General features: G+C 37.5%; 1 protein-coding gene across 2 annotated transcripts in view; it reads left to right on the forward strand.

Annotated features, from left to right (window-relative positions):
• Positions 1-17,177, forward strand: part of UNC5C (unc-5 netrin receptor C) — a 323,806-nt gene that overhangs the window by 191,761 nt on the left and 114,868 nt on the right. For both annotated transcript variants that reach the window (XM_075860650.1, XM_075860651.1), the window contains exon 3: positions 5,759-5,980. In XM_075860650.1, coding sequence (XP_075716765.1) covers positions 5,759-5,980 — 222 coding nt within the window. The remainder of the gene's footprint in view (positions 1-5,758; positions 5,981-17,177) is intronic.

Consider the following 17,177-nt stretch of genomic DNA (forward strand, 5'->3'; position numbering starts at 1 on the left):
AGAGAGGAACCTCTCTAATACTGAGTGTGTGATATCCTGTAGGAGAAATGCCTCCATGTGTTTGCTGATTTAGAGAGGAACCGCTGTAATACTGAGTGTGTGATATCCTGTAGGAGGAATGCCTCCATGTGTCTGCTGATTCTGAGAGGAATGCCCCTAACACCGAATGCGTAATATACCATAGGAGGAATGCCTCCATGTGTTTGTTGATTTTGAGAGGAATGCCTCTAATACTGAGTGTGTAATGTAGAAGACGTCTCCAATGTCCATAAACCATAAATTCAAGAGGAATGCCTCTAGCACCTTAGACACTTTAGATAGTCTGCTGAAATTGATCATTTTATCCGAGTGAGCAGTGGAAGGTTAAGAGGAATGCCTTTAAGAGCTTGTTAGACCTGATGTTTTAGTGACACTGGGAGGAATGCCTCCATTTTCCAATATTGAGAGTATCCATTACAATAGATAACTCATAGTAAATCATGTCTTAATTCTTCTATGAGGATGCCTCCAGTAGTACCCAAACGAACAGACAACTATTAGTAAATCCTTTTTCATATCTAGATTATATAGTGACTACCTCTTGTCATTGAAATGGACTATTTTTCCTCCCAACTAGAGTATTGACTTTAAATCCACAAATAAACATATGTAAACACTTTCTCCTCTCTCTTCTATAGGCTATATCTGCTGATTAATATTTATATTTTTAAAAATAAGGGAGTCCATGGATTACTTTCTTAACTTACTTTTGTATGTCCTCAATAGGGTTTAGTTAGAATTGTTTTAATGTATATGAATAAAGATTGATAATCAATTCTCCTGTTAAATATAGGAATGATAGCAAAGTTAGTGGGAGTAGATCCTTTGGATTGTCTGAGTACAATCTTCGTGTTTTATTTAATGAAGTTTATTGTAAAAAAAAAATCTGCAATTGTGTGTATTATTTTTACTGATTGCCTTTTATTCAATCTTCGTTTTTTTTTTTATTATTATACTTTTTATTGTAATCCGATAGGGAAATTGTTACATTTTTATTTTTATTTTTGAACTTTAATGTACTTTAATGCATATAGTACACAGGCAGTTTTTAGGGCATACATAAATATGCCCTAACAAAAAATATGTTCATACAGCCCTGGGGTACTTCAATGGACTGGGAAACTGAAATAAAATTCTGAAATTGGAAAATACAGCGATTCCTTTATTGTTTTTTGGATTTTGTTTTTACGGCTTTCAGATAAAAACTACACCTTAACTTTACTCTGTGGCTCAATACAATTATGGTGTTACCAAATTTATATAGGTTTTTTAAAATGTTACTACTTTAAAAAAAAAAATGTAATTTGATTTGTGTTGCCACATTATAAGAGCAATAACTTTTTTTATTTTTCCATCGATTGAGCGGTGTGTTGGCTCATTTTTTGAGGGACGAGCTGTAGTTTTTATCGGTATTATTTTTTGGTACATATCATTTTTTGATCACTTTTTATTAAAAAAGTGTTGAGAGCTAAGTTGACCAAAAAACAACGATTTTGGTGTTTTAAATGTTTTATTTTTACGGAGTTCACTGTGCGCATTAAATAATGCTATATTTTAGTAGTTCATACTTTTACGGACGCAGAGACACCAATTTTGTTAACTTTTTTTATTTTTTACATTACTTTAGAGTAAAAATTACAAAGAGGGTAGTTTTTTTGAACTTTTAATTTTTTAAACATTTTTTTCACTACTAAAAAGTTTATTTCACTTTTTTTTTACACATTTCATTAGTCACTCTAGGGGACTTGAACCAGCGATCGTTAGATCGCTGGTAAAATACACTGCAATACTAACGTATTGCAGTATATTGTCATTTATACAGGTATCTGCTTAGCAGAGACAGAGTTAAGGCAGTCCTGGGGGTTTTCATTAGTCCCCTGGGCTGCCATGACAACCATCGTCACCATTGTCAGAGGGGGGTGCCTCAATCGCAGCATTTGAGGGGGTTAAACAGCCAGGAACAGTGTGATCGCTGTTCCTGGCAGTTTGTCCCTGGTGTTGGCTGTAAAACACAGCCAACACCCGCAGCGTATAGAGCACGCTCATCGCGTGAGCTCGCTCCATACATTCCCCTCGCACTACGATGTACCCGACACGTCGTTTTCCGGGAAGGGGTTAATATTAGGCAGGCAAAATTTGAGAAAGGAATATACAGCCATTCTTACACAGATTTTCAAAGTAAGCACACCAGCTTCATCCGGTCTAAGTGATCTATTTAATAATGTGTGCAGGTTGTATTGTGAAATCTGGTGACAGATACTTTTTAAATATGTAACATGAAATTATCATACAATAAAGGGGTGATCCCCTTTAGACAATCCATTTTTTATAAAAGGTGCCCTTCATGTTAAGCTGATCACTGGGTATCCTGCAACTGGATACCCCAGCAATTAGCTGTCAACTGTGAGGGAACCTGGGACCAAGTGTTCAATTCCCCTGCTGAAAGGCGAAAATAACCATTATACAGAAATCAATGGGTTGTCCATGTAATTCATGGAGTGACAGGCTGTCCAGAACTATACTCTTCGTAGCCCTTCTCTGCTCTGGTTATTAGATGAGGTTCCTGTATGGGGGAATCCTGTCTATTAACTCAAAATCTTTAAAAATGAGTCTTCTAAACCCCTTTATAGTAAATTAAATTAACAATTGTTAATATGTACCAGAAACCTAAACATAAACATGCAGTCCAATTTACATCTTCTTATTAATGATAATGTGTAACATGTATAAAAAATGCAATATTATGTGAAAATGTTATACTTTCTATAATCAAAATGTTTAATTTTTCTGTTGCAAAACCTTATACGTTGCCATTGCTCCACAGCTATAGCTTTCCCATCTTATACGTTTTCTCCATTTATCTTTATCTGTTGTTCTATTGATAGTTAGATCTATGTGAAAAGTAGTGTTGGGTGTTCTGAGAAGCCTCAAAAGGATCATGACAACTTTACATCTTCACCTTTATATTTGATTTAACTTATTTCACAACCATTATAGATATTGATGACTGTTAAAAGCAAAATTCTCTTGAGTATAATGCTTTCCACACAGCTATTCCAGCCTCAGAAATCGTACAACACAGACTTGGCAGTTAATAAGCACAGCGATCAAAGGTGATCTGTTGCTGTAACACCACCACCACCACCTGCTCATACTTATTTCACAACGTAATACCCAGGCTTTCTATAATCCTTAATGTGAATCAAAGTATACATGTAAGTTACAGTAAACCTAACTGCATTATCCGCAATGAATCTTAATCTTCCAGAGCGATACGCAAGCAGATGCATATAAAATTAGGTTTGTTTCAAATTGAAGTTAAAGCATCACTCAAGCATGTGTAATGGATACTATATTTTACAGTCCAAAACTTACAGTCATTTACTCTTGTAATTTCGAAAGGGAAGTTACATTTATTTCCGGGTAGACGTGAATTATGATATAGAAAAGCCTGTGAATAAATATAATGTAAGGCAGGAGGTAAAATGTTTTTTTTTATAGGACAGTATGTCATACAATGAAGACCAACATCTGCAAATTACCTATAATACTAAGGTTGTGCCAATTGATTCGACAGGTGCCAGATTTAATGTATCATGATACATAAGGTCCAGCTAAAATACGGTCAACTTTTGGTTTGGCAGACTTGATTTTTAAAGCACCAAAGCTAAAAAAAAAATACTAAGGTATATCTAAGTCTTGTTTATTGTAGCATAATTTTTTCTCTGCACGTAATATAATTTCCTTCAACCCTGTAGTCCACCAATTAGTAGCTGCTGGTTAAGGTTGCACGTAGATGGCCCATGAATGGCTACATCAGAGGCATCTGCTACTGTATAGCCGGGGCCGCCATCAGGATTTATAGGCCACAAACAAATAAATGGTTAGGACCCCCTATACCCCTACCTTCATGAGCCTGCATAAGGATCATGGAGTGGGGTACACCGAGGGCCTCAGCAGGGGTAGTGTAAAATATGTACTGGGAACTGGTGGGAAGCTGCAGGAGCAGGCCATCGGCTGAGGAAATGATTGCCACTGGAGCTGTTATCAAGCAGTGGGAAAGCTCAACTATTAAGAGTAGCCCCACTTGTCCACTACATCTTTTCCACCTAACTCTTCTTTTTCCAGCCCTGAGAAGAGAGGATAACTAATGCAAAATGCTGCTTGCTATTGTACCTACCAATGCTATAGACCAAGATGTGTTAAATGCACAGTGGGCTCTAAAGCTTCCCTCTTAGCTCCTTGACTTGTTGGGGTGTCACGATGGTCAAGCACATAGATAACAGTGGCAGGTCTGGTGGATGGATTGATCTGGGGCTTGTAGAGTTTCATTAATGTGAGTTGAGTGGGCCTCATGCAAAAATGCAATGGCGCCTGGTCATTTTGAATTAAGTGAAACTACATGGGCTTACAGTCAAGGGCTACAAAACATTTGTCTGGCAGTCAGAGGCCCATTGTTTTCTAATAGATAGCGTGGACACCTGACGGGGAAACCAGCTATTCTGCCATAATGGATGGCATTCCTGTGTATAGCTGCACTTGGATTGACAGCTAGATTATAAATACTGTCTATTGGACGTCTTAAGTATATTTTGACTATAAATATCTTACAAAAATTAAAGACATAAAGATGTAGCCATCTTCATCTTGACTCTAATAACTTGCTGGAGTGTGATATCACACAACAAAAGCCACTGAAAAGTCTTTGAAAAACTCAAGATAAAGGATCATTCCACTGTTTATTTAATGCGTTAAAAGTCAAGATAAAGATGACTACATCTGTATCCCACAATACTATGAAAAGCAGTGCAACATGAATATAAATTATATTATATCTATTGCTAGTTCTGCATCTTGGGATGTGTTACCTACTAAGTGGTGGATGCAGCCAGGTCACAAAAGAAAATCTATAATTGTAATTATTAGTAATATATTCTCACTCTCCCCAGAGAAGTATTACATTACTGCTAATGATTTACTAACTCTTTTACCTTTCAAGTCTGTTTGATTGAATCATTTTTCTCTAACAGTTTTAAAGGAATACATTTGAACATGACAGGATTAAAAAGAGTACATAATGCAATGGGTCAAAGCTGCGTTAGATGCATTAATATTAAAATAAAATTCAAGTGAAAGATAAAAAGTCATCTACCGCATTAGGTTTCCATGTGTTCTTTAACAGCTTTGTGCTCCTTACAAGCATTGTTACAGTGTAGTTTCTACTTTATAGTAGCTTTTGGCTTTTATTTCCATGACACCTTTTTTTCCCACCACAGGCATCTTTACTTACACAGTTATCAATTCTGAGGTGCACACAATTATGTGACAGCTAAGCTCCACCTAACTAAATATAGGATTTCTTCATTTTCATTCTACAATTCTCAGCTACAGTAATCTCGGGTGTCCGGAAAGTGATGGTCATCAATGTAAAATGACCTAATAACTGGTTTTCTTTAAAGAGTTACTGTACTTTCTAAAAACTTTTGATATGTCACAGAGATATATCAGAAGTTTTGATTGGTAGAGGTTCAGGTGTTGGGACCCACTTCATCGCTGTAACGAAGGCTCAGATGATCTCAGCTTAGCGCCCTGCACCTTCGGCTGTGATCAGTGCTCCTTGTTAGAGTGAAGTCGGCTCCCATAGATGTTCTTGCTCTGAATTGTATAAACGTAATGTATTCATGCAAATTATAATTATGAAATATTTATTTTATTTAAGATGATGACTTCTTTCACGAACTACCAGAGACGTTCCCATCAGATCCACCGGAACCATTGCCTCATTTTCTTATTGAACCTGAAGAAGCTTACATTGTGAAAAACAAACCAGTAAACTTGTACTGCAAGGCCAGTCCTGCCACACAAATCTACTTCAAGTGCAACAGTGAATGGGTTCATCAGAAGGACCATGTGGTAGATGAAAGAGTGGATGAAACCTCAGGTACTTGCTGTCTCTTTCTAAGTAACTCCACCGCTGCTCCCCAGTTATTTTATCACTCCAAGTCACTGGGCATTGTTTGCAGTTTAGTCACTGTTTCTGATGAAACGTTTCCATTTTCTATATACTGTACACTGGTTCACAGCATCTATCAGTCAGAAGTTACCTGTTCGATGTTAATAAAATGATGCGAATATGCAGACCCAGGTAAATAATTCCCCATGGACAATAAAGACACTATGGATTATTTTTCCGCAGAATGCGTTACACTAGCACATCCAGGATAAGCTCCAGGCACATCCTTGATGAATTCAGACATGACTATTTGTAGATCTGCTCCCAGGGACTCTTTAGTGCAGGGTCTCCAGTATGAACATATGCTTAGTTTATAACAAGATGCAGAATCCTTTTTGGCTGGATTCAAGCACAGCGTTTTGCTGCATTTTTGTGCGTTTTCCGTGGCACTTTTAACAGAGTTTTTTTTATGCGATTTTTAGCGCAGCCAGATGTTACATTAAAGTCTCTAGTGAAATATAAAAAGCACCCCATACAACTTTGTTTTGGTTTGTGGCATTTTTTAGGCAAATTTGTGGTCAGTGGAATTTTATCCAAATGCAGTATGCTCTGGGTATCGGGTATTATCAGGTGTTTTTTCCCTTAGCCTTCTATATAGGACTTAAAAATGGCAGAAAAAAATGAATTTACAAAATGACACTAAATGAAAAACGCAACCAAAAAGCCACTTAAAACACCACAAAAAAACGCTGTTGCATTTTACAAAACGCTAGTGTTTTTATATGTATTTTTCATACAGTTTAAAATGACAGAAAAAATCTGTGTCTGAAGGAGAATGTACTGTTAATGTTAAAGGATAATTGATGGCTGTTTTTCGCATCCCAATGTCCCAAATATGAAGGAGTGCAGATAGATGATCAGAAATGAAATACTGATTTCCCATAAGCAATTACTACAAGCTTATTTTACAAGGAAATCCCATAATTGTAAATACTATACTCCCTATGCAATTATATAACTTTTCAACTTGACTGATTAGAGAATTCAATGTTAGCCACATTAAATAGAAATACTATGTCACCGAGCATACAATGTAATTCACATAGCGGCCAACTGTGTTTGCATTCATTGTATTGAAAATGTGCATTGCTATTTCGTTACAAGTTGATAGTTGAAAGAAAGACTTTGAATCTTCGATTGGGAAGACAGATTTTGCAGACATTACTATACTAGCAACAATGATATTGTCATTGTTACAATTTCTTTAAAAATATATGATATAGCATAGATGTAACATGAAAGATCTGGACTAGTCAGCGTCAAACTGAGGTTCCTTGGGCCCACCAAAGACCGACCCTCCATCTATGCCAACACTCGCTTCAGTGCAAAAATTATATCTAGAAACCCTACCCTACTATTATAGCTTCACATAATAATAATAATAATAATAATAATAATAATAATAATAATAATAATAATAAAAATATCATAGCTTCATAAGCTACCCTAAATACAGTCTTCATATGTAGAGTTAGGGCCAGAATTTTGCTTTTGCAGTATGTTTTGGGTCATTGTGCATCTGTACTGTGAAGCGACGTTCAATCAACGTTGCTGCATTTGGTTGAATCGGAGCAGAAAATATATCCCTGAACACTTCAGAATTCATCCGGCTGCTTCTGTCTTCAGTCACATCATCAATAAACACTAATAACCCAGTGCCTTTGGCAGCCATGCATGCCCATGCCATCACATTGCCTCCACCATGTTTTACTATTATCTATGTGGTGTGGTTTGGATCATGAGTCGTTCCAAGCCTTCTTCATACTTACTTTCTTCCTCCCATCATTCTAGTACAGCTTGATCTTAGTTCCATCTGTCCAAAGAATGCTGTTCCAGTACTGGGCCGGCTTCTTTAGATGTTGTTTGGCAAAGTCTAATCTGGTCTTTCTATTTTTGAGGCTGATTAATGGTTTTCACCTTGTGGTGAACCCTCTGTATTTGCTCTCATGAAGTCTTCTCTTTATGGTAGACTTAGATACTGATACACCTACTTCCAGGAGAGTGTTCTTCAATTGGGTAGATGTTGTGAAGGAGTTTTTCTTCACCCTGGAAAGGATTCTGCGATCATCCACCACTGTTGTCTTCCGTGGACGTCCAGGCCTTTTGGAGTTCACGAGATCACCAGTGCACACTTTTTTTTCTAGAATGTACCAAACTGTAGATTTGACCACTTCTAACATTTGTGCTATCTCTCTGACGGATTTCTTCATTTTTTTCAGCCTAATAATGGTCTGTTTCATTTGCATTGAGAGCTCCTTTGACCTCATGTTGTGGATTCACAGCAACAGCTTCCAAATGTAAATGCCATACCTGAAATCAACTCCAGACCTTTTACCTGCTTAATTGATGATGGATTAAAGAGGGAATAGCCCATGCAGCCCATTAAATAGTTTTTGAGATAACTGTCCAATTATCTTTGGTCCCTTGAATAAGAGGCAGCTACATATTAAAGAGCTGTAATTCCTAAACCCTTCCTCAAATTAGGATGTGAATACCCTCAAATTAAAGCTGAGAGTCTGCATTTTAAGCCAATATTGATTATATATGAGTTTTTTTACACGGAAACCGTGCCGGAAACCGCGCCCAAAAACGTCAGAAAACGCCTCCCATTGATTTCAATGGGAGGCGGAGGCATTTTCTCCCGGAAAAAACGCTTGCGGGAGAAATAAGCATTTCTTCGGGCGTTTCCATCTCTGACCTCCCATTGACATCAATGGGGGGCAGAGAAAGGTTTTTTTTTGCAGTGTTCTTTTGCCTGTGGCGCTCAACGGTCGATAAACGCAGTGAAAAACACAGCGAAAAATGCGGCAAAGTGAGTGCAGGCAGGTCAAAATCTGCCTCAAAATTCCTAAAGAAATTTTGAGGCAAATTTTTCTACTTGAAAAAAAACTCTGTGTGAACAGGGCCTAAAGGCTGTGTACACCTTTGAAGGGAAAGTTTTTATTTTTATTTTAATAAAAAGTTTAGTCAGTGTGGTTAGTGCAACTTTCTAAATAGTTTTTATTAGAGATTATTTTTACTTTTTGAGATACAGCTGCTCTGTATTCTCTGTACAGAGCAGCTGTTTCATTCGCTATGACCTGAATCCGTCAGCCCTGTTATGAACTTAGACGTGATGGACAACAGATGGATCCTGTGTGTCAAGACCCATATATATCCATATTTATAGGCTGCTTTAAGAAGTGCTTGCTCTGATGGCAGCATCTACAGCCCTCCCTGGAGTGTTGCTATTGGCTCCCCCAACTTGTGAAGAGGGAGTGCATAATTATATTAAATGCCTGAGACAATGGCACTTTAAATACGATTATCTGATAGATGCCTATAAAAGAATAGGCCACTTGGCACAATTGATTGGAGGAGAGCCCTGCTGAAGAACCATCCATACATCTTTTTCGAAAGAACCCCTGTTTGGGGGTGAGGGTACAGTGGTTGTGCTTGTTTAACCCTATGTGGGCATCTCATAGATAGCTTTATGTTGTTGCTAAAAAGGAAATCTCCCAAGTAGAGTTTAATTTTATCTGGTCAGTGCAAATGTTTCTTTTTTTTTTTGTTAGGAGTGAATTACAGAATTCTTTAATTTCTTTTCAGTGTATAACCTGTAATTAAAATGGCTGCTTTATTTTTCTCTCGTTTGAGAAATAGATGAAGATTTTTCCTTGCATTCTACCTCTATCCCGTTTACTCCTTTCCCTAAATCTTCAGACAAGCTTCTAGTTAATATTGTCACCTTCCAAACTCAGCAGAAGCCTTAGATCATTCTTTCAACATGCACACTAGGTGACTAAACACATGAAATTCTTCAAAGGAATAGCAAAGGCTTGTTCTGGAGCCACCAAGTAGTAAGCCAAACGTTGCTGAATCAGACAGCAGGGGGGGCTTGGAAAAAGCTATTTTTAGATATTCCTTTGTATATTATTAGTTAGGAAAAACGCAATCTGAAATAGATTAAAGAGTTAATTTAGTTTTTTATTATTACTATTAGTAGTAGTAGTAGTAGTAGTAATAATAATAATAATAATAATAATCTTTATTTATATAGCGCCAACATATTACGCAGCAATTTACAATTTAGTAGTAATAGTAGTAGTAGTAGTGGTAGTAGTAGTGGTAGTAGTAGTAGTAGTAGTAGTAGTAGTAGTAATATTAGTGGTAGTAGTAGTAATAGTAGTAGTAGTAGTGGTAGTAGTAGTAGTAGTAGTAGTAGTAGTAGTAGTAGTAGTATATGGCTGTATACAGTAAATTGCACTTGCAAATGAAAACAGTGGATGAGGAATAGAAGACTTTTAATTGATGGATAGATAGATAGATAGATAGATAGATAGATAGATAGATAGATAGATAGATAGATAGATAGATAGATAGATAGATAGATAGATAGATAGATAGATAGATAGATAGACAGACAGACAGACAGACAGACAGACAGACAGACAGACAGACAGACAGACAGACAGATAGATAGATAGATAGATAGATAGATAGATAGATAGATAGATAGATAGATAGATAGATAGATAGATAGATAGATCCTGGGCCCGATTGCACAATCTGTAATCGGAACCCTCACCTATAATGTGCATTGTAACACCCGAACCGGGGTGTGACTGCTACCTCTGCACCCCCAATAGCTATGCCCTAGGGTTGTGTAGTCAAACAGAAACCAGCACTGGAAAAAGATCTGCCTGTTATTGCTTCTCCATAAGCTGTTATTGGCAGGAAGCTGTAGGTGCTTTCACTTTTCCCCTTCGAAGAAATAAGCAACCATGTAAAAAAAATGGATGTATCGAGAAGTAGATGCTTTATACAGTAGCTCTCCTATGTGGCAAGTAGAGGGGGGCCTGAGCCGGAAAACATCCATGTACCCTAATAGGGTAGATGGGCAGAAGTTGATAATAGCTTTAATACAACCAAGGAATTAAAATAATGCCACAAATGTCTGATCATTTAATCACTGACGACAGTAGAGTGCATTTATGTTATCGCTCAACATACCATTCAGCACATACTTGTAACCTCAAATCTATGGTTTATTATGAAAACCTAACAGCAAGTTCCTCTTGTACCTCCTATTACAAAATAGGTTATTATTGACGAAGTCTGATTTGTAGCTCTGTTTTGGAGCAGACTACTTTGACTTCTGTCAGTAAGTAGCTGTGAATATTATGGGCATGTGTTGGACACAATAAATAGGGCATGTCCTGTACCGTTTGCAGTTTTTGCTAATTTTCGAAAAGCAAGACTCCGATGAGTGTAATTATTCCGAGAAATAACCTTAAAATATATTTCTGGCCTTGTGCACATTATGTCTGTTTCCCTCTATTTGTACAGAGCCGTCAGACACACTATGCATTGTGTGTACTGTAAGTATTCTGAATTCTAAGAAAGTGTTGGTACTAAACAGTAAACTGTTTTGTAATTGGTGTCAGACAAGGCTACTGAGAAACAAGAAGACAATTAGACTGGAAAGCTCTCTCCCATTAGTTTCTTTTAGACTTATATGCTGCTCTTTCTAAAACGTTGCTTATTCTTTTACCCAACATTGTCATTTCAGCCCTCATTAGTTCTGCATCTCAAACTGAGTTGGACCTAAATTTGATATACTGCATAAAAGAGTAGGTTATACAGAAAAAATGCCAAAATCTGCATGCTTGCTGTATGTGAACGATTTAGACTTGTAATATTTTAGACAATGAAATCCAATAGAATCTATTTCAAGCAAAGGCAAAATCCCCTATTCAAGCTTTTACTCATATTTTTTATAGGAGTTTTACTACAATAATTGCACAATTTTGGTAAATATCTAATTTCAACCAATGGCGAAGTAAAACACTTGCAAAAATCAGAGGTATTTCAGCATTCTTGGCTGAGTCCACAAATTTCATTACTTTATTGTCCTATATATGAATTTTTAAAACATTTTTTCTATATACACTACTGTTCAAAAGTTTAGGGTCACTTAGAAATTTCCTTATTTTTGCAAGAAAAGCACAGGTTTTTTCAATGAAGATAACATTAAATTAATGTGCTAAATTACTATTCTAGATGCAAACGTCTGGTTTTTAATGCAATATCTACATAGGGGTTTAGAGACCCATTTCCAGCAACCATCACTCCAGTGTTCTAATGGTACATTGTGTTTGCTAACTGTGTTAGAAGGCTAATGGATGATTAGAAAACACTTGAAAACCCTTGTGCAATTATGTTAGCACCGCTGTAAACAGTTTTGCTGTTTAGAGGAGCTATAAAACTGACCTTCCTTTGAGCTAGTTGAGAATCTGGAGCATTACATTTGTGGGTTCGATTAAACTCTCAAAATAGCTAGAAAAAGAGAGCTTTCATGTGAAACTCGACAGTCTATTCTTGTTCTTAGAAATGAAGGCTATTCCATGCGAGAAATTGCCAAGAAACTGAAGATTTCCTACAACGGTGTGTACTAATCCCTTCAGAGGACAGCACAAACAGGCTCTAACCAGAGTAGAAAGAGAAGTGGGAGGCCCCGCTGCACAACTGAGCAACAAGACAAGTACATTAGAGTCTCTAGTTTGAGAAATAGACGCCTCACAGGTCCTCAACTGGCAGCTTCATTAAATAGTACCCGCAAAACGCAAGTGTCAACGTCTACAGTGAAGAGGCGACTCTGGGATGCTGGCCTTCAGGGCAGAGTGGCAAAGAAAAAGCCATATCTGAGACTGGCTAATAAAAGGAAAAGATTAATATGGGCAAAAGCACACAGGCATTGGACAGAGGAAGATTGGAAAAAAGTGTTATGGACAGACGAATCGAAGTTTGAGGTGTTTGGTTCACACAGAAGAACATTTGTGAGACGCGGAAAAACTGAAAAGATGCTGGAAGAGTGCCTGACGCCATCTGTCAAGCATGGTGGAGGTAATGTGATGGTCTGGGGTTGCTTTGGTGCTGGTAAAGTGGGAGATTTGTACAAGGTAAAAGGGATTTTGAATAAGGAAGGCTATCACTCCATTTTGCAACGGCATGCCATACCCTGTGGACAGCGCTTGATTGGAGCCAATTTCATCCTACAACAGGACAATGACCCAAAGCACACCTCCAAATTATGCAAGAACTATTTAGGGAAGAAGCAGGCAGCTGGTATTCTATCTGTAATGGAGTGGCCAGCGCAGTCACCAGATCTCAACCCCCTGGAGCTGTTGTGGGACCAGCTTGACCGTTTGGTACGCAAGAAGTGCCCATCAAGCCAATCCAACTTGTGGGAGGGGCTTCTGGAGGCATGGGGTGAAATTTCTCCCGATTACCTCAGCAAATTAACAGCTAGAATGCCAAAGGTCTGCAATGCTGTAATTGCTGCAAATGGAGCATTCTTTGACGAAAGCAAAGTTTGAAGGAGAAAATTATTATTTCAAATAAAAATCATTATTTCTAACCTTGTCAATGTCTTGACTATATTTTCTAGTCATTTTGCAACTCATTTGATAAATATAAGTGTGAGTTTTCATGGAAAACACAACATTTTCTGGGTGACCCCAAACTTTTGAAAGGTAGTGTATACGGTATACAAGGCAGCTGTAGCACAAAAACTAAAAATGATTTTTAATAAAAAGTATTTTGAAAGTTGCACCAATCACACTGATAATTTCAAAGGTGTACATATTTTTTAAGCCAGGGGTTTCAAACTAGGCCGGGTAAATGCCACAGTGCCCTCTGTAGATAATGCCACACACACACACACCCTTGCAGATAGTGCCACACACACCCTTTTGTAGATAGCGCCACCCCCCCTTGTAGATAGTGCCATAGTGCCACACCCGCTATAGATAGTGACACAAATACACCTCCTATAGATAGTGCCACACATACCCCCCTGTAGATAGAGCCCTTACTGTCTACAGCGCTACAGCCCACTCCATCTAGATAGCTCCATTGAGCTCCCTCTAGTAGTGGAAGCCCCAGCCAGAGCGTTTCTGATGCTCTGGCCAGGAATTCCTCTCCTGGAGGAGCCCCTGACATCATTCTCCATATATGTACAGGAGGTTGGCACTTTCTACAGGGGGGTGGGTGTGGAACTTTCTACAGGGGGTGTGTGTTTGGCGTTCCTCCTTCAGCATGTCACGAGAGCTTTGGTGCCCGGCGGGCCACAGATGACAGCCTCAGGGGCCGCTTGAGGCTCGCGGGCAGCATGTTTGAGACCCCTGCTTTAAGACATAAGGCTACATTGGTGAAAATGCCCAACAATGAGGTCGGGTATGGACACATGTGTCTCTTTTTCTGGGGGAAAAAAGCAGACCTAAAGTGCCTTTCTGCCTTTATTATGTATAGCATGCATTATATAACAAACATACATAACAGAACACGTTATGATGACGTCATTCGTCAGATTTTCTTCTTCCAGCATGCCATTCACAGACACATGACTCCTCACCTGGCCTTATTCGGTATCATCTTATCATTCCCCAATTGCTTTTGTTTGGCTGCAGTCTATTGGCAGACTGCCAGACTGTTAAAGTATTTTTGGGTAATTATGATTCAGCAATAATGTAATATTCTAATGTTCTTTTGGTATGGGAAGTGATATTCCTTTATTTGGTACATAGAGTAATGGATTGTGAGTTTTGAAGTTCAAAGTGGCTTAGTAAATTCTGAGATGTATCAAATTTGTGATATTAGGGAAAACTTGACAGCTATGTGTTTAATATTACCATAACTCATCACTTGGTTAAACTACTTCACATACAATACAAAACGCAGTGCTTTCATTGCATCTTTATGTTCTGCCGTACATAGGCTGGCATCTGTCATTCTTAACTCGCTATGCGTGTATTCTTTCTCTTCGGCTTGAGTAAAATAATGTAGTCAACTCGTGTCTCCTGGGTTTTGTAGGTTAATTTACCTGCCAAGAGTGCAGTATTAGCTATCTGGTAGAATAATAGGTTCACAGGAAAAAAGGATGCAGCTGTTCCTAAACTGGTTAAAACAACATATATATATATATATATATATATATATATATATATATATATATATATATATTCAGAGACTGTCATGCACTGCCATCCAGCGCAGAATCCTACATAGATTAATGTAATTTTCCTGGGGATATAAGCGAAGTTCAACACTGTTCCATATCAGCAGACATAATCTCTAATGACAAGAATTTAGCCTTGTTTGTTCCTGTGTAGATTAAGAGATTAGAAAGTTGGGTCTTCACATAAAGGGACATGTAGTATTATAGTTCATACAAAAACCCGTTCCTGACAATTCATGTACATGTATGTCATAGTCGGGAGGGGGTAATATGGATCAGGCTCACCAGCTGAACCAGCCCCGTACAGCTGGCACCTTGCTCTAACAGCAAGGATCGAAGATAACGTAGATCCTAGCCATTTAAAGGCTATAATGCCGTCGTCAATAGCGACCACCGCATTTAAATTGTTAGACAGAGGGGGGTTTCTCTGTCATCCCATATGTTACTCCATAAGTATTGTAGTGTATTGTACAAGCAGTCTAACAATCACATGTACAAGTCCCCTAATGGGACTAATGAAAAGTACAAATAAGTTTTTAACAATATAGAAAAAAAATAAAAAATTTAACTTTTTCCCTTTTCCCCCATAAAATAATGGAAAAAAACAACAAAATAGTATAGTTCGTGTCACCGTATCCAATTTTAATGATTACAATATAACATTTTGCACGGTGAACACTATAAAAAAAATAAAAAGCCAGAGTTACAGTTTTTTGGTTACCTTGCCTCCCCCAAAAAATTGAATAAAAAGTGATTCAAATGTCATATGTACCCCAAAATGGTACCAGCAAAAAACTACAGCTCCATCAATGGAAAAACCAAAAACGAATAGGTCTCACAATATAGAAACATAAAACAAATGTTTTTATTTTGTAAAAGCAGTAAAAAAAATAATAATAAAAAAAAATAATATATATATATATATATATATATTTCTATACATATATATATATATATAAATTTGGTATCGCCGTAATCGTATTCACCCACAGAATAAAGTTAACATGTCATTTTTACGACATTAACGTGCATTAAAAATTACATGTTAACATGTAAACCCCATAATACAGGGAGGAATCAATATTTTTTTATATTACATCCCACAAAATAATTTAGAAAAGTTTTTAAGTACATTATGTGGAAATTGAAATGATGCCATCAAAAATGACAATTCGTTTCACAAAAAAAAGCCCGCAAACGGTTAAGTCGATGAAAAAATAAAAAAACGTTATGGCTCTTGGAAGATTTTATTAAGAATTATTTTTACTTTTTGAGATACAGCTTTTTCGTATCCTGTATACAGAGCAGCTGTATCTAGCGCTGAAACCTGAATCCATCAGGTCAGCAGTACTGACGGGTTCAGTGACAGCGGGTCCACGTAGGATCGAGCCGTTACCGATCACATCTAAGTTCATAACTTAGATGTGATGGATAACAGGTGGATTCAACCCACATCCACCGAGCTCGTCAGTCCCGCTAACCTGACGGATTGAGGTCTTAGCGAACGACACAGCTACTCTGTAGACAGGATACAAAGCAGCTGTATCTCAAAAAGTTAAAATAATTTTTAATAAAAAGTATTTAGAAAGTTGCACCAATCACACTTATAGACATTTTTATTCAAAAACTATTTCAATGGTGTACATAGCCTTTAATGTGTAAATGCAGTGCATGAATAAGTACTGTATACATTGTATATAGGATAGCTGCTTTTTCTCCTGCCTGGGTTGTCCCTTACCCTACCATATCATATAGGAAGTGACAGGAACTTAAGATTGCTAACCGCTGGAGACATGGAGTGACTCATTGCTTTTCTATTAACTTACTGTCTGGATGTGGAGAATCAGACAGTCACCAACCCGTAAAACATCGTTACCAAGGGATTTACACACACTGAGACATACACACACTAATGTTTTCTATTTTATTGTACTCTTCTGAATTGTTAAGAAGTGGTTACTGTGGTTTCCTCTCTACAAAACAACTCATCTTATTTATTTTACCTTGACCTGGCATACATACAATGTTGTTACTGGTACGTATGTTTCTCAATATATGGGACATATGACTATACAGTATGTGGAAGTTGCTTTATCCTTAGACTTGGTTAGTCTAGCTGTAGACCAG

Source organism: Rhinoderma darwinii, chromosome 1 (assembly GCF_050947455.1).
Source record: "Rhinoderma darwinii isolate aRhiDar2 chromosome 1, aRhiDar2.hap1, whole genome shotgun sequence".
In the NCBI taxonomy this organism is placed as follows: Eukaryota; Metazoa; Chordata; class Amphibia; order Anura; family Rhinodermatidae; genus Rhinoderma; species Rhinoderma darwinii.